Consider the following 15563-nt stretch of genomic DNA (forward strand, 5'->3'; position numbering starts at 1 on the left):
CTCTTTCTCTTTCTCTCTACCCCTCTCCTCCGTTTGTGGTCTCTCTCTCTCAAAAATAAACTTAAAAAAAAATCACGGCAATGAACACATCCAACCCCCCTAAAAGATCATTTATGCTCTTCTGTGATTTCTCCCTCCAGCCTCTCCCCTACCCCTCAGCCAGATAACCCCTGATCTGGTTACTGACCAGATCCCTGACACTACTGATTAGTCCCCATCTTCCAGAATTTTATATAAATGGCATCGTACGGTGTATGCTATTTTTTTTTTTTTTTTTGGTGTGTGGCTTCTTTCACTCATAATAGCTGTTTTGATATTCATCCACTCTGTTGCATTTATCTGTTGCAGTTTGTTCCTTCTTATTGCAGGATGGTATTTCACCATGTGGATATATCACAATTTGTTTATCCATCTGTTGATGGACATGTGGGCTGTTTCCAGTGTGAGACTTTTACAAGCAAAGCTGCTATGAACATTTGTGTACAAGTCTGTGTATGGACCTATTCCTTTATTTCTCTTACCTAAATACCTAGGAGTGATGTGGCCGGGTCAGATAGGTGGCACCCATTTAACATTTTAAGAAAACCCCAGTCTTCCAAACTGTTTCATCATCCCCACCAGCAGTGTGTGAGGCTTACTTGATCCACATCCTTACCAACGCTTTATAAGCTCAGCCTTTTCCACTTTACCCATTCTAACAAGCGGTAGTCCCTTCGCTCTGCTAAAAAATACTTTCTGTATACACACGTGCATCTAGACAATATACTATTTGTAGGTGTTTTGAACATGAAGGCTCTGGGGCGCCTGGGTGGCTCGGTTGGCTGAGTGTCCAACTTCGGCTCAGGTCATGATCTTGCGGTCTGTGAGCTGGAGCCCCGTGTCAGGCTCTGTGCTGACAGCTCAGAGCCTGGAGCCTGCTTTGGATTCTGTGTCTCCCTCTCTCTCTGCCCCTCCCCTGCTCACGCTCTGTCTCCCCCTCTCTCTCAAAAGTTAAACATTAAAATTTTTTTAAATAAATAGATGAGCATTAAAAGAAAGAAAAGAAAGAAAGTGAAGGCTCTGACTTCAGCCATCTCTTCTTAGGGCTGCACAGGACGCCCTCCTGCATTTTGATGATGCTCCCCCCGGCTCAGGATAAGGCCCACAGGAGGCAGCAATACAGGCTGAAGAAACAGGCAGTGTCCTCAGAGATCCCCATCTGCCTCGTGGGAGGCGCAGACATGACCTGCCATCCTGAAGACAACAGCCTAGTGGACGTCACCCCCTGGCGACCTTTCAAAGCAGTATCTTCCCATTCTGCCCGGTCAGTCTCCACTGCACCCCCTTATTTGGTTTAGGGGGTCGGCATCCTGCCGGCCAGCGAGGCTCAAACCAGGAAATCTTCCAGCTGTTCCCAGATCTTCTTGGTGCAATTCTGACGACACTTACAAACATGCTCTTTTGTTTCAGGTCCTGCTCGGGGGCTGGTTCCAGAGTTGAAGGAGAGCCCAAGCCCTCTGGAGAAGCACACGCAGAAATCACGGTGACAACCTGTCCCTTCAGTCTGGTGAGTCCGCCATCCACCTCCCCTGGCGGGTCACATGTTCGGGCCCAGCTCAGGCAGGGCTGCCACCCCTGGGCTAAGGCACCCACCCCCACGAAGCCTCCAGTCTCCTCCCCCTCCCAGTGCTTCCTTCTAGCTGCAGCCCCAGTAAAGCCCCCCCACCTTCTGCCTTTGCTCACCATCCTTCCATGGCTCCCTACTCTCTCTCAGCTGGTCTTCATTTCTTTGTGTGACATCTGTGTTCCTCCATGATTCTCTCCCTCCTTCTTTTCCCCAATCTCGTACTCGACCCAGAGACCCTTTTCCAGTCGAGCCAGATGCCTGACAATTCCCCAACCTTATGCTGCATTTCCACATCTCTCCTGCTTTTGGACAAGGTGTCCCTCCACCGTGGATGCCTTCCCCCCCCCCCCCCACCACACGCCTTCTCCTAAAGCTGTAGAAGAACTGACCCGTCCTTCTTGACCTAGAACACACCCCCTCCTCCAAAGGTGGAATCAGCCTTTCCTTCCCAGCATTCCTTCCTCATGCCAACTTGACCTGTTATTAAAGACCCATCTATTCCCCACCTGTTAGCCTTAGGGGTCCCCTGAGAGCAGGAACAACATTTATGTCCTCTTTCCAGCAAAGGATCTATTTATTACACAGCAGGTGCAGAGTCGGGGCACCTGGGCTCAGACTCCAGTTCTGCCACCTACCACCGATCTGAACCTCCCTGCACCTCTGTTCCCTCATCTGTAAAACCGGGAGAAGACACCCACCCCTTCTGGCCATTGAAGGGATTCTATGAGTTAACCCACATAAAGGGCTTAAGAGGTGTAGGCGGGACCCTGGTAAGTAGTCAATGCTGGGCAAACATTAGCCAGAAATGGTAATGATTTGTTGAGTTGAAATGAAACCCTGCCCTCGTTCTAGAGAATTTTCATATGAAGAGGGAGATACTTTCTGTTGATCTTCAGGAGACGTTCTTAAATAAGGAGGCCCCCCCCCGCCCATGCCTCCCCAGCTTCCATTAAAGGAGAGTAGCCCCTCAACAGAAACTGTCGAAATCATCTCCTTTCTTTCTTAGCTTCAAAGTAACCATGAACATCTTCCTCCTTCAGGAAGCCTTCCAGGATTGGATTCCTTCAAGGAACTTCTTTCTTCTACCTTTCTCTGATGTGAAGGCCCAAGACCATCGCCATCCCCTTGCCCTGCTTCCTATCTTACACAGGAGAAAACAGGCACAGGGAGGAGAGAGAGGTCAGGAGGGGATAGGCATTCTGGAAGGGCCAAGGGCTCCGTGAGGGTGGAGGGGTGTGTGTGTGTGTGTGTGTGTGTGTGTGTGAGAGAGAGAGAGAGAGAGAGAGAGAGAGAGAAAGAGTAGGGGGCGGGCTGCTCAGGGAGGAGAAGAGAGCCCAGGGAAGGGGTGGGGGGGGCTCGGTGAGGTCCAGGTGAGGAAGTGGGTGAGTGGGCTTAGAAGCCCAGTGGACTCAGGATAAGGCTGGTAGAACCAGGAGCGGGAATGAAGGGGGTTCAGTGAGCCAGATGGGAGCTCAACAGAGACAGGGCATTCAGGAGCCAGGATGAGGTTCCCAGAGGGGCTGGGGCTCAGGGAGGTGACTGCAGCGTCCCAGGCTCTGCCTCTGTCCACCTGGGCCATGGTCCCATACCTGTGGCTCCTCCTTCTCAAACCCAGCCAGCGGTTTGGGAGCCTGGCACCAAGCCCTCTGGGAGAGAGGGGTTAAAGGTGAGCGGGCACGAGTAGGTCCCAGACGGGGATTGGCAGGCGCCTGGGCCCGTGGCCCAGGCCCCATGGCTGTGCCACAGGCCGCCAGACGGGTGAGCGGCTGCCACCCACGTGCTAAGGAGAGAAGGAGGCACCGGAACAAGGGGCAAAGGACACCCCGAACGGGCGGGGGCCGAGCAGTGCCCGCGTCCACACCCGCTGCTAAAAGCCGGGCCCAGGGCGTAGCGCACAGAGCCCTCTGCCGCCGGTGCAGAGAAGACGCGGCGGCTGCTGTCGGCGGCGGCCCAGGAGCATCCTGCGTGCGCCCCTAAGGCTCCCGCTCCCCAGACGCCGCCGGAGGAGGAGACCCTGCGGGCGTGGCCCACCCTACCCGCAGATCCCTCGGAATCCAGGTGAGGGGTGTGGAGGTGATCCGGTGGGTGCAGGTGCATAGCCCAAGGGGGGTCAGATCCTCCCCTAGGCTGGACCTCAGTCCCCGCACCTGTTCAATGGGGGCGGGCCACCGGTTCAGCTCTGCTGGGCTGGTGGGGTCAATACCCTTGTGTACTTGCCCTGGCTCAGCTGCCAGGAGAAGGAGGCAAGCTCAGACCCCAGAGAGGGCTTAGGATCAAGAATCTGAGCATTCATCCTGCCTGTTCTTCCAGGAGCAGAGGGTGAAGTGCACACGGGTTCCCACCGCCTCCTGGGCTCCCACCAGCTGGGGAAGGATTGAACGGTGCTCTGGGGACTCTCCATAGAGGTGGCTGTGGGGCCGGGGAGGCAGGAGGGAGGGCCTTCTCTGTTACACCCTCTGCCCAAGACAGGTGTGGGTGCCAGGAGAGAAGCCGGTTCCAGGTGGGCCCTAGGATCACAGCAGCAAGGACTCAGAGCTCCCCCTGGCTGGGCAGGGAGAAGCCATATGTTCCCGTGGGGCAGGGAAGCCACGTGGATTCATGGCCACCAGACTTCTAGCCAACAGGCAGGGGCTAGGGACATGGCAAAGGGCACTCCTTCTGGTCTGGCCCAGGAAGGCCAGGGCTCCCTTCGGCCTCCCAGCCACCCTACCCCCACCTCCGTGTCTCCTGAGGTCACCCTGGTGGGCAAAGAAGCCAGGGTCAGGCCTGGGTTGGGTTTAGGAGCTTTGAGTTCTTGTCTGTGTCTGGCTGTGTGACGTTGGGTCCATTACTTCCTTTCTCTGGGCCTGGCTCTCCCTCTGTGACATGGGGAGGCTTGTTCCTGGGATGCTGGAGGGGAGATAGGGACAGGATTAAATGGGACACCAGGATGCTTTGGAGGACAGGGAGGCCCACTCCAAGCAAGGTCCTTGTGGTCCTTCGCAAGGAGGATGATGTCCCAGGGTCAGCTGGATCAGGTGTTGGGTGGGGCCAGGGACCTGGCCCAGGCCTCCATCTTGTCCAGGTGAGTTTCCTTCTGTTCTCTGCATGTGGCCTGCCCATCTCCTGCCCAGACCGGCAGATCCAGGGGGAGGACAACTGGGGCCTGGGGATCTCAGGCCTGGGAACATGGGCAGGGAGGCTCAGCTCCTTAGCCCCAGGGCAGGGCTAGCTCCTGGAGGAGAGGGAAGATTCCCACTGAGGAGCCCTGTGCTGTGACAACCAGGATCCTCCCTCTCTTGAGAGGGCCATCCTTCTGGTTGCACCCAGGAAGGACACGATCTACCCCAGGCCAGGGCTCAGTTTGGAATCGTGCTCAGGGCTCAGGGTGGGATCAGGACTCAACCTGGGCCCAGGTGAGGGGGCCAGGGCCAGGGACGCACCTGGGTTCTTGGAATGTCGTCAATGAAATCGGCCGGCCTATGTGTGAGTAGCACTGGTGGAGGTGATGTTTGTAAACTGAGGTAGAGGGCGCAATGGGCTTTGAGGAACTGCAGGGAGGGATGGAGGGAGAGGGGCTGTGCTCTTGAGGCTCCTGTGGACTACACCTGCCCCAGAGCCCACTTCTTCCCTTTGGGCAGAAGCCGTACCTGGAGCCTCCCTCTGAGGCTGCCCTTGACTCTGCTGCTGGCTCTGTGAGGGGCAAAGGCAGGTGGAGACTGGGCTGAGAGAGGCCTTCATCAGCACAATTCTCACTCCCTGTTCAGGGCTGACAAAGGGGTTTGGGCTCAGATGTGAGGCAGGGGAGGAAGGAAAGGGGGGCTCCCTCAGGCCCAGGGTCGCTCGGAAGGGGGAAGGAGGGACTGAAATTTGCTGGACACCTACTACGTGCCAGGCACCGTGCAGGGATTTTCTGTCACTGTTTCCTTCTTCCTGATAACCTGAGAGGGAAAGGATATCGTGCCCACTTTATAGATGAGGAAACAGAGAAGTCAAAGCACCGGCTTAAGGTCACACAGCCTGGAAATGACGGGGCTGGGCTTCAAAACAAGCCACCCTGATTCCAAAGCCCTGATTTCTGCTCCCACTGTTACCTCTGCCTCGTCCCCTGTCACCTTCTGGGCCTCACCCTGTGACTCCGTTGACACTGATGCTGACACCGTCGAGAGCAGCTGTGGGCAAGCATGTGTGTTGCATCCGGGGAGCAGCACACATCAGGGGGTGTACTCGTGGATGCTCGTGGGTGTCCACATGGTCTGCACCCCGCTCCCCACCTCCCCGCTGGACTTTCCTGCCCTTGAGCTTCAGGAGCAAGGCAGCTCACATTTGCCTTTTCTCTTAGAGGTGGGCTAAGCTGATCTTGTGTAGGGGGTCCCCAACAGGGCAGGAGGAAACCAAACATTCCCAGGGCAGGGTCTGGCACTGATAAATAGGTGACGCATCCCTCCAGCTGGCTCCAAGATGTGGGGGCAGGCTGGCTGGCATGTAAGCCGGCCTGTGACAGTCTGCCCCATCCTGCCCAGAATCCCCAGGTCTCCCTAGTGCTGGGTAGCTCTGGGAGTCACGTCAGCTCTTGTCCCACACAGCCCCATCAGCCACGTGACTCTGGATGAGAGGTATGCCTCCCTAGGACCCCTTTCTGTGTCAGTCCAGGGACCCGACGCCCTCATGGGGCCCATGTGACTCCCTGAGCTCCTTAGCAGTGGGAGGCCTGGGGATTCTGGGCAGGGCAGACCCTGACTGTCCCTTCCCATGGCTGGTTTGAGAAGCCATTTTCCATCCTCAAGTCCCCTGGTGGAGGCTGTCCCCCCATGGCCTGTCCCATAGCATCTGGTTCTTTCTCTAACACCGTACTCAGAGGTATTGGTTAGGAAGGAAAGAAAAAAGGAAGGACAGGGGTGGGAGAGGAAAAGAGGGAAGGAGAAAGGAAATTCACACTCGTGTGCCTACCACTGGCTCTTACATATTTCATTTGATTCTGCCAACAACCCCGTAAGATGAATTTAACATCAATTTCCCACACCCATTTTAAATGTTTATTTACTTGTTTTTGAGATCGAGAGACAGAGAGCGTGAGTGGAGGAGGGGCAGAGAGAAAGGAAGAGAGAATCCCAAGCAAGCTCTGTGCTATCAGGGCAGAGTCCTATGTAGGGCTCAAACTCATGAACCTGTAAGATCTTTACCTAAGCCAAGATCAAGAGTCAGACACTTAACCAACTGAGCTACCCAGGCACCCCCTTCACACCCATTTTAAAGTGAGAAACCAGTGCTCAAAGCCCATGATACCACTCTTTCCTTGTATGGAGCACACTCAGAGAGGAGCCCAGGGTCACACACAGGGGCAAATTTGAGCACCACAGTCCACACCCTGCCCCCATGCCTCTGTGCCAGGGAGCCCTGGATGGCAGGGGCATCATCTGACCTGGATGCTGAGGGGTCTGTGGGACCAGGGGGGCTCTAGCCTTGATGATAATCCCCTCCCCTCCAAGGCACTCCCCATTCTACTCTCTTGGAGCTGACTCTGAACAACGAGGCACAGACCCACCCTGGCACACTGGGGTGGCCAGAAATGCCACAGGTACAAAGAAGGAGACTGTACTGCAAGGTGCACCTGCTCTCCAGCCCTCTGTTTTCTCATCTGTAGAATGGGTAGACTAACACAGTGTTACCTGTTCTACTTCTTCTGGAACTCCAGAAGTTCAGTGTGGAGGGGTCGGAGCTGGGAGGCAGGAGACCTGGCTCGGTCACTAATGTGACATGCACCGGATAGCCTGACGCAAGCCGCTGCTCCAAAGGAGCCCCTCCAAGTCACAGGAGCCCCTCCAAGTCACATGAGCCCGTTGCCCTTGCTGATTTCTACATCTTATTCCAATTCGGATGTGCCAAACTTCCAAGTAGCAGATGTGAGTCCTGAGCAGTGTATGTTTAGTCCTTCTCCTGTGTTTCTGGCACACAGCTCCTAAAACCCTTGGAATCTCCAGAGCTATGAGTGTCTTTTGTATGCTAATGAGATGCCTGGTGCCTGGTGGCCCCTAATAGTTTCAGGATGGAAGTTGGTCACCAGGGAGATCAAGGTGGGATTAGAGAGTTGGAACTTTCAGCCCCCCCCATCTCTCAGGAGGGGAATGGGGCTGGAGACTGAGTTCACTCCCCAATAACCAAAATCATGCCTGTCTAATGAATTTCCATTAAAAATTCCTCAATGAAGGGGTTGGTGAACACATCGAGGTGCTGGGAGGGTGGTGCACCTGGAGAGGGCATGGAAACCCCATGTGCCCCCGCCCTCCATACCTTGCCCCGTGCCTGTCTTCCACATTTGGCTTTCCTGGGTTGTATCCTTTATGATAAAATGGTAAAATGTAAGCAAAGTGCTTTCCTGAGTTCTGTGAGCCTTTCTAGCAAACTGGAAAAACCTGAACAAGGCGTGCTGAGATTCCCCTGATTTATAGCTGGTCGGTCAGAAGTACAAGTGTTAACCCCGACTTGTGGTTGGTATCTGAAATGGAGACAGTCTTAAGGGGACTGACCCCTTAACTTGTGGGGTTGGATGCTAACTCCCGGGAGATAGTGTCAGAAGGGAACTGAATTGTAGGACTCAGCCAGTGTCAGGGAATTGGAGAAATGGTGTTGGAAAAGACATCATGCATTTGGTGTCAGAGGTGTCACGAGTAAAAATTGTCTACTGGTAAATGGTGACCAGTGACATTTTTGCAACCTGACAGACTCTTGGTAGGATGGCTCTTCTTGGCAAAACCTCATCTCCTGGCTGACTCCCCATCCCTCCACTGCTGTGACACTGCACTACCGTATAGCACATTCTCCACCCTGGCTGGTCACAACCTACCTACAGGCTACACTGCTTCCCGTGCTACAGGGAGGGCAGTTGAATCCCAGAGAGGGTGAATGGTTTGCCTGAGATGACTCACAGGTACCTGATGAGCCAACCTACTGGGCTCTGTGCCCTAAAGAGAAAATGTCCCCCATGGCGCCCTTGGGCTCTGTGGATTGAGAAGGAGCGTTCAGACAAGATGGGGCAGAAGGCTGAACCTTTCCCTTCCCCAGGGTCCGGTCAGCCAATCAGGGACCCTTTCCTTTGTTTGGACATCTTTGATCTGTGGACTTTGGTGTCCTCAAGAAGAAAGCAGCCATCATCTACTGCCCTATCTCCTCTTATTTTCTTTACTTTACTGAAGGATTTTTTTTCTGGTTTCAAAAGTAATATACAGGCCTTATACAATTTTAGCATTTATGGAAATTTACAAGTGAATGAATGTCTGTTTCCCATATCCCATAAAGACCATCATAATGCCATAGTTTGTTGGCTGTGTGTCCAGACTTTTCTCCTCTTTCCATATATGAATGTTCACCATTATTTATTTCTACTTGAGTGAGATCACACTTCACACATTGTTTTTGCAACTTTCTTCTAACATCAGCATTGCACCTTAGCTACCTTTTACTATTTCTACACTTATGATAATGATAGCATGTCTTTACCACCTGAGCACTTTGAAGGTATTGATTCACTTAATCCTCATAAAAACTGTGAGAGGTGGGTACTCTGTTTATCCCCATTTTATAGACAAAGTTGTTAACAGCTATATGGTTTTCCACTGTAGAGATCTGTCAAAAGTTATTCAACCATTCTCCTGTTTGTCAGAATTATAAACAGTGCTGTGAGGAACATCCTTATACATCTTTGTACATTAGGGACACATTTTTATTTTTATTTTTTCAAATGTTTATTTTTGAGAGGCAGAGAGAGAGAGCACCAGACGGGGAGGGGCAGAGAGAGGGGGTCAGAGGATCCAAAGAGGGCTCTGTGCTGACAGCAGACAGCCTGATGTGGGGCTCGAACTCACAAACCATGAGACATGACCTGAGCCAAAGCTGGACGCTTAACTGACTGAGCCACCCAGGAGCCCCAATTTTTACTTTGAGTTTTAAAGTTTTATTTTTATTTTTTTAAAGGTTTTATTTTTAAGTAATCTTTATTTTAAGTAACGTGGGGCCTGAATTCACAACCTCAAGATCAAGAGTCACATGCTCCACCGACTGAGCCAGCCAGGTGCCCCAGGGAAACATTTTTATAGGATAGATTTCTGTAGTTGAACTTGATGAGCCAAAGAGTATAAATGCTTTTGGTGTAACAGATTTTGCCAAATGGTCATCCAAAAATATAATCCCATGTTACCTGTTTACAGCAGAGTAGAGAAAAGATGTTTTGCCCCACCCACATCATTTCTGCCTCTTCCTGGCCTGGGATGGGGTTTTAAGACTGCCCACGAAGCAGCCAAAGTGTTGGAGAAGGGGAAGTTTCCAGATAGATAACCCCACTGGTGATGCCACTGTTTTCCGCCTTCCCAGCTATCCCTGCCCACCACCTACCCACACCCCCAGCCCCACCATGGGCTGCACCCCAGGGCCCTATGGAAACGGCTCCCTTCTCCTCACTACTATTTTAACCATGCTAGTAAAAAAGTACAGGGTGAGGAATTAGAGCCTTAAATTACTTGCTCTGTGACCTCAAGCAAGTAAGTTAACTTCTCTGAGCCTGTTCACTCATAGATGACAAGTAATCAAACATGACAAGCCTGTTCATCTAGGTTCCTCAAGGGGACAAGAGAAGATTCTAAAAGTTCTGTGGTTCCTGCCAATGGCCAGGCAGAGACTGGTGGTTTTGTTGGCTAAACTTTGGGCAGGCTTTGGAATTACAGATGGATGGACCAAGGCCCTGGCCTTGGGAAGTTGGATGATGGGAAGAAAGGGGGCACAGAAGAAGAGGAGGGAAGAAGATGGAGAGGTATTGAAGTGGGCTGGGCCTGAAACTAGCCTCACTGCATGTTCCCCCAGATCCCAGGGGCCTGGGCTGGTTTTTCTAGGACCATCTGGGGAAGCCCAGGTTGACCTTCCGAGCCACTCTCCTCCTTTTCCTGTCCTTCCTCAGTCTGGGACAGGCTCTGGATCCTAGCTCCCACCGTGTCTGCTGGTCTTTCTCCAGTTGCTTGTTTTCCTCTCCTGGGCTCTCCACACCCCACACCCCAGCACAGCCCAGCCTGGGGCAGGAACCCATTGCAAGCTGCCAGACATGGTATCAGCCTTGGGTTCAAATCTCTACCCTCCCCACGCCCCACTACCCCGGGCTTAACTAAGGGCCTGATACAAGGAGGCAGTTAATACGTGTGCTGGATGGGCAGCTGAAGGGGTATTTGGGTGGAGAAAGGGATGAAGAGATGGAAGGTTAGGTAGATGTATAAATGGAAGGAAAATGGACAGATGGACAGATTGGGAAGATATGAATGGATAAATAGATGGATGCAAGAAGAGATGAATGGATGGGTTGAGAGGTGATGAATGGACAGATAAGTGGGCAGATTGGGATGGATGGATGGATGCACGGATGGATGGATGCATGGATGGATAGGTAAATGACTAGATGTGCAGATAGATACAGTTGAATAGATGAGGGGAAGTAGCTGGGTGCTCACTCCATCTCTACTCTGTTGTTCTTCCTCCCCTGCCTTTCCTCCTCCCTTCTCACAATCTCAGAGCACAAAGAGCAGGACTTCTCAGTGGGACCAGGGGCAGTCGACATAGAATGTATTTTTATTTGGTATTTTCATAATTTAAAAATGTATAAACAATACACTTATAGTATTCCTAAATATAAATATAGAAGCAGAAAGTCTAGAAACGTGAGACGTGCTTATTGCAAAGGGAAGTGACTTTTTTCACTCCCTTTGGGTTGAGACCTATATTTTTTGGTAGAACACTTGGGTGCTTCTGATGTGAAAACGAATCTGGTCCAACTTGCTCACTTTAATGTAGTCACATTTATCGACTTTTCCTTCATGATTTGGTCCCCCATTTCACAGATGCAGAAACTGAGACTCCAACAGGGGAAACTGTCTTCCCATCTTGCTGCCAGTTAGAGGCATAGCTAAGACTCCTCTTTCTCATTCTTGTCCACCCCTGCATCCCCTGCTTCTTCAACCCACTCAATGATGCCCCCATATCCTCTTCTGGCCTGATGTGCCACCTCCCTCCTCCCCCCACCTAAATGCCCAGTTCACCTCCAGCTGAGGGAGGCTTCAGGTAAGAGCATCCAAGGTGACTTGGGGTGGAGTGGCTGATTTTGTGTGTGTGTGTGTGTGTGTGTGTGTGTGCGCGCGCGCGCACGCGCAAACTTTGTTTCTCTTTTCAAAAGCTTTTTTTTTTTAATATCAATTTTTGAGAGAGAGAGAGAACGTAAGCAGGGGAGGGGGAGGGGTAGACAGAGAGGGAGACAGTAGATCTGAAGCAGGGTCTGCTCTGACAGCAGCAAGCCCAATGTGGGGCTTGAACTGATGAACCTTGAGATCATGACCTAAGCCGAAGTTGGGCACCCTACTGACTGAGCCGCTCAGGTGGCTCTCTTTTCAAAAACTTTTAAATCAGAGTGCCTGGGTGGTTCAGTCAGTTAAGTGTCCGACTTCGGCTCAGGTCATGACCTCGTGGTCCATGAGTTCCAGTCCCATATTGGGCTCTGTGTTGACAGCTCAGAGCCTGGAGCCTGCTTCGGATTCTGGTCTCCCTCTCTCTCTTTCTGCCCCTTCCCCACTTCTCTCTCAAAATAAACGTTAAAAAAAAACCCTTTTAAATCTAACATACCTATGTTAGAGTACACACATCGTAAGTATCCAGCTTGATGAGTATTTCCAGCAAATGCACCCATGTAACCTGAACCCAGATACTGAGACAAAATGTTAGCAGCATTCCAGGAAGCCCCTTCTTGATCCCTTCTCTCACCTCAAAGCTAAACACTACCCTGACTCCAAAACCACAGATTAGCTTGTTTTGGAGCCTTATATAAATGAAGGCTTACAGCACATACCCTCCTGTGTCAGGCTTCTTTTGTTCACCATATTGTCGGTGAGATGTACCCATATGGTTGCATTTGGTTATACGGTGTTCATTCCCGTTACTGTGTTAATATTCTGTAGTGTGAGGAGGCAGCGCCTGGCTGCATTATAGGAATAATGCTGAGTGAATAGTTGTGTGTATGTATTTGTTGCACATACACACCCGTTTCTGTGGAATTGCTGGGTTATAAGGGAGGTGGATGTTCAGCCCTAGTAGGTACTGACAAATAGTTTTCTGAAGTGATTGGGCCAAGTTACCCTGGCAGCGGCATGGATGAAATTCTGCTGGTACCACGTCCTCCCGAGCGATCGCTCGTCCTTCTAATTTGAGAATGTAGGTTCTTGGGGGCAGGCTGGCATCAGATTGCCTGCGTGTGAATCTCAGCTCTCCTTGTACCTTTTGACCTTCGGCAAAGCCTGTTCCTTTGTCTACAAGACGAGTTGAAAATCACGGAGCTGTCATGAACATTCTACAGATGGGTTAGGTTAGGCGCCACCAACATTAGCCATTTATGGTTCACTCTCACAACAGTACTCTGAATCACCTCCCAGAGCCTCAGTTTCCCCTCGGTAAAATGTAACACATCCACACACGTGCACAGTGGAGAGGACTACCAGGAAACGGAACGATATATAAAAGTGCCTGATTTTACTGAGATATAATACACTTACTATAAAATTCACCCTTTTTCAGTGTCATTCAGCGTATTCACAAAGCTGCACAACTATCCCCAACTATCTCATTCTAGAACATTTTCACCATCCCAAGGTGAAACCCAATACCAATTAGCAGTTATTCTAATTCCCCACACCCAACTATTCCCAACCCCTAGCAGCTGCTAATCTACTTTCCATCACTATGGATATTACAAGAGCCAAATCTTTGCATTTCTGTATTTTTTAAGCTTACTTATTTTGAGAGAGATCGAGACAGCACCAGCAGGGGAGGGGCAGAGAGAGAGGGAGAGAGAATCCCAAGCAGGCTCCACACTGCCAGTGCAGAGCCAGACACGGGGCTCGAAACCGTGAGATCGTGACCTGAGCGGAAACCGAGAATCAGATGCTCAGCTGACGGAGCCACCCAAGTGCCCCTCTGTATTTTTTAACTTTCGCAAAAGTGAAATACTAGCACTAGGATAGGCACATAATACACACTTAGTGAGTGTCATCTGTGTGTGTCTGTGCGTGTGTGTGTAGATGGATGGACAGATAGAACACACGTAGTAGACAGATACAGTATAAACTCAATTCATTCAACAAAAACCCATCTGCCCCGTTCGCACTTCGAGAAAAATGGTCTATGGAGAGGATGGGATTCTCGCTTTCAGGCAGTTCGCCATCTAGTGGGATACGGAGGGATGTGCACCCCTCACTGGGAACGCAGAGCAGAACGCAGTTAAAAGTTGTATTGGAACAAGGGTTGTAGGAACTCCGGGAAGATGTTGGAGGTGGAGGCGGCACTTCTAGTTTGGGTGAGCTTTCCAGATGAGGAGGGAAAGGAGGGGATCCTGAGAGCGAAGGCTGGGACACAGGGCGGGTGTGATGTCAAGCACGACGGCAGGGACAGCCAGGGTTTCACACCCGGTCCTGCACCTCCGTGGCCTGTGAAAGAGACTTGGCTGTAGACAGAGGCTGTAAGCCCGGGGCCGTGGGTAACGGGGGCCAGATGGGAAAGGGAGGAGAAGGGTGAGCCCAGGCCAGCTCCCACAAGCCTGCACTGTCATCCGGGCAAGGGCACCCTGAACCAGCTGTGCCGAAGCCCAGGCATGCCAGGGCCCCCATGCCACCAGCTGGTTTGACTTCTCCAGTTGACCGTGGCTAGAATCATATTTAAGAGGAGACAAGTGGCAGCCTCATAAGTGAAGGAGGCTGGACTTCAGAGTCAGACCTGGCTCTGCCCTTCCTCACGGCAGGACCTTGAGCAAGTGCCTCACTCCCTGACCTGTTTCTTCAACTGTAAAATGGAGGTAATATTACCTACTTCAGTATGGTTAGGAATGATGATTGGGGGAGGCTGGACAAGGCAGATGAAGCATGCATTCCAGGCCTCAGCAAGCTTGGAGCATTGAAACGTTTTCTTTTTTCTTTTTCTTTCCTTTTTTTTTTTTTTTTTTTTTTTTTGAAAAAAAAATTTAGTAATGGATTTTTTTTTTTCCAATTGAAGAGGTCCTCGTGGAAGAAATTGGAACTTATGAACTTCCTTGTGTTTATTGTACAATGTATTGTTGTTCTGTTTTGAATTACACAGAGAGGGATTGTCTTTTTCAGTCCTTAGCCCGCCAAAGGTATTATCAGGCCCCGAGGAGGGCAAGAACAGGGTGCAGAGGGCCAGCTGATGGCTGGGGAAAGAGAGGGGAATGGGGTGAGACAGATAATTCACCCTGCTGAGTCTCAACTCATGAGAAAAGTCTCTCGAACCCCAGGAGGCCATTCTGAGATTTTTCTCCTGGGGACAGGAGGCCAGCGGGAGCGTGGTGGGGTGAGGTAGGATGCTGATAGGACAGACTTAGAACCCAAGGTGTTAACGGTTACAGAATCCTAAGAAAGCTCTGAATTCCACTTCCTGAGTTGACAGAGACAGAGCGAGAGACTGAGAGACAGAGTCCCAGTAAGACAGAGATTTGCCCAGGGGCATTCATGGAATTAGCAGCAGAGCAAGGATCAATTCAGACCTCTGCCTAAGGCGGGGTCCTTGAAACTAGGAGGCTCCAACAGAGAAGTGGCCCTGCTTCCCACCCCTGCTCCCCAAAGTGGCCGCCAGGGTCCTCTTAGTGTCATGCCCTTCTCCAAGCATTCCCAAGCCCTGCATGCTCAGTGTGGGGGTTCAGACACCCGAGGAACAGTCCTATCTCAGGGCCCATAGGCCAGGGGCAGAGCCAGACGGGCACATAAAGGATAGGTAGTGACCCTGTCGGTCTCCGTGCCAAGGATCCCAAAAGGACCACTTAGGAATGGCTCTCTCTCCAGAGGAGGCAGGCTGAGGTGGGTACCTGAGGCCCCAGAATTTGGCCATCAGATGAGCAGAGAGAATGCACCCCTGCAGAGAGCAGCACTTGGGGCTCCAGGGACTGAGAAGT

At 51.5% G+C, this 15563-nt stretch overlaps 1 protein-coding gene across 2 annotated transcripts in view; it reads left to right on the forward strand.

Moving 5' to 3' along the window:
* The first annotated feature begins 2961 nt into the window (after positions 1-2961).
* Positions 2962-15563, forward strand: part of MLXIPL (MLX interacting protein like) — a 32667-nt gene continuing 20065 nt past the window's right edge. The window contains exons 1-3 of one of the 2 annotated variants that reach the window (XM_053213219.1): positions 2962-3664; positions 3917-4011; positions 4160-4230. In XM_053213219.1, coding sequence (XP_053069194.1) covers positions 4205-4230 — 26 coding nt within the window. In that variant the 5' untranslated portion in view covers positions 2962-3664; positions 3917-4011; positions 4160-4204. Of the gene's footprint in view, positions 3665-3916; positions 4012-4075; positions 4231-15563 lie in introns of both variants that reach the window. The other variant, XM_027041951.2, reaches the window with a different exon arrangement.

Source organism: Acinonyx jubatus, chromosome E3, assembly GCF_027475565.1.
Source record: "Acinonyx jubatus isolate Ajub_Pintada_27869175 chromosome E3, VMU_Ajub_asm_v1.0, whole genome shotgun sequence".
Taxonomy (NCBI): domain Eukaryota; kingdom Metazoa; phylum Chordata; class Mammalia; order Carnivora; family Felidae; genus Acinonyx; species Acinonyx jubatus.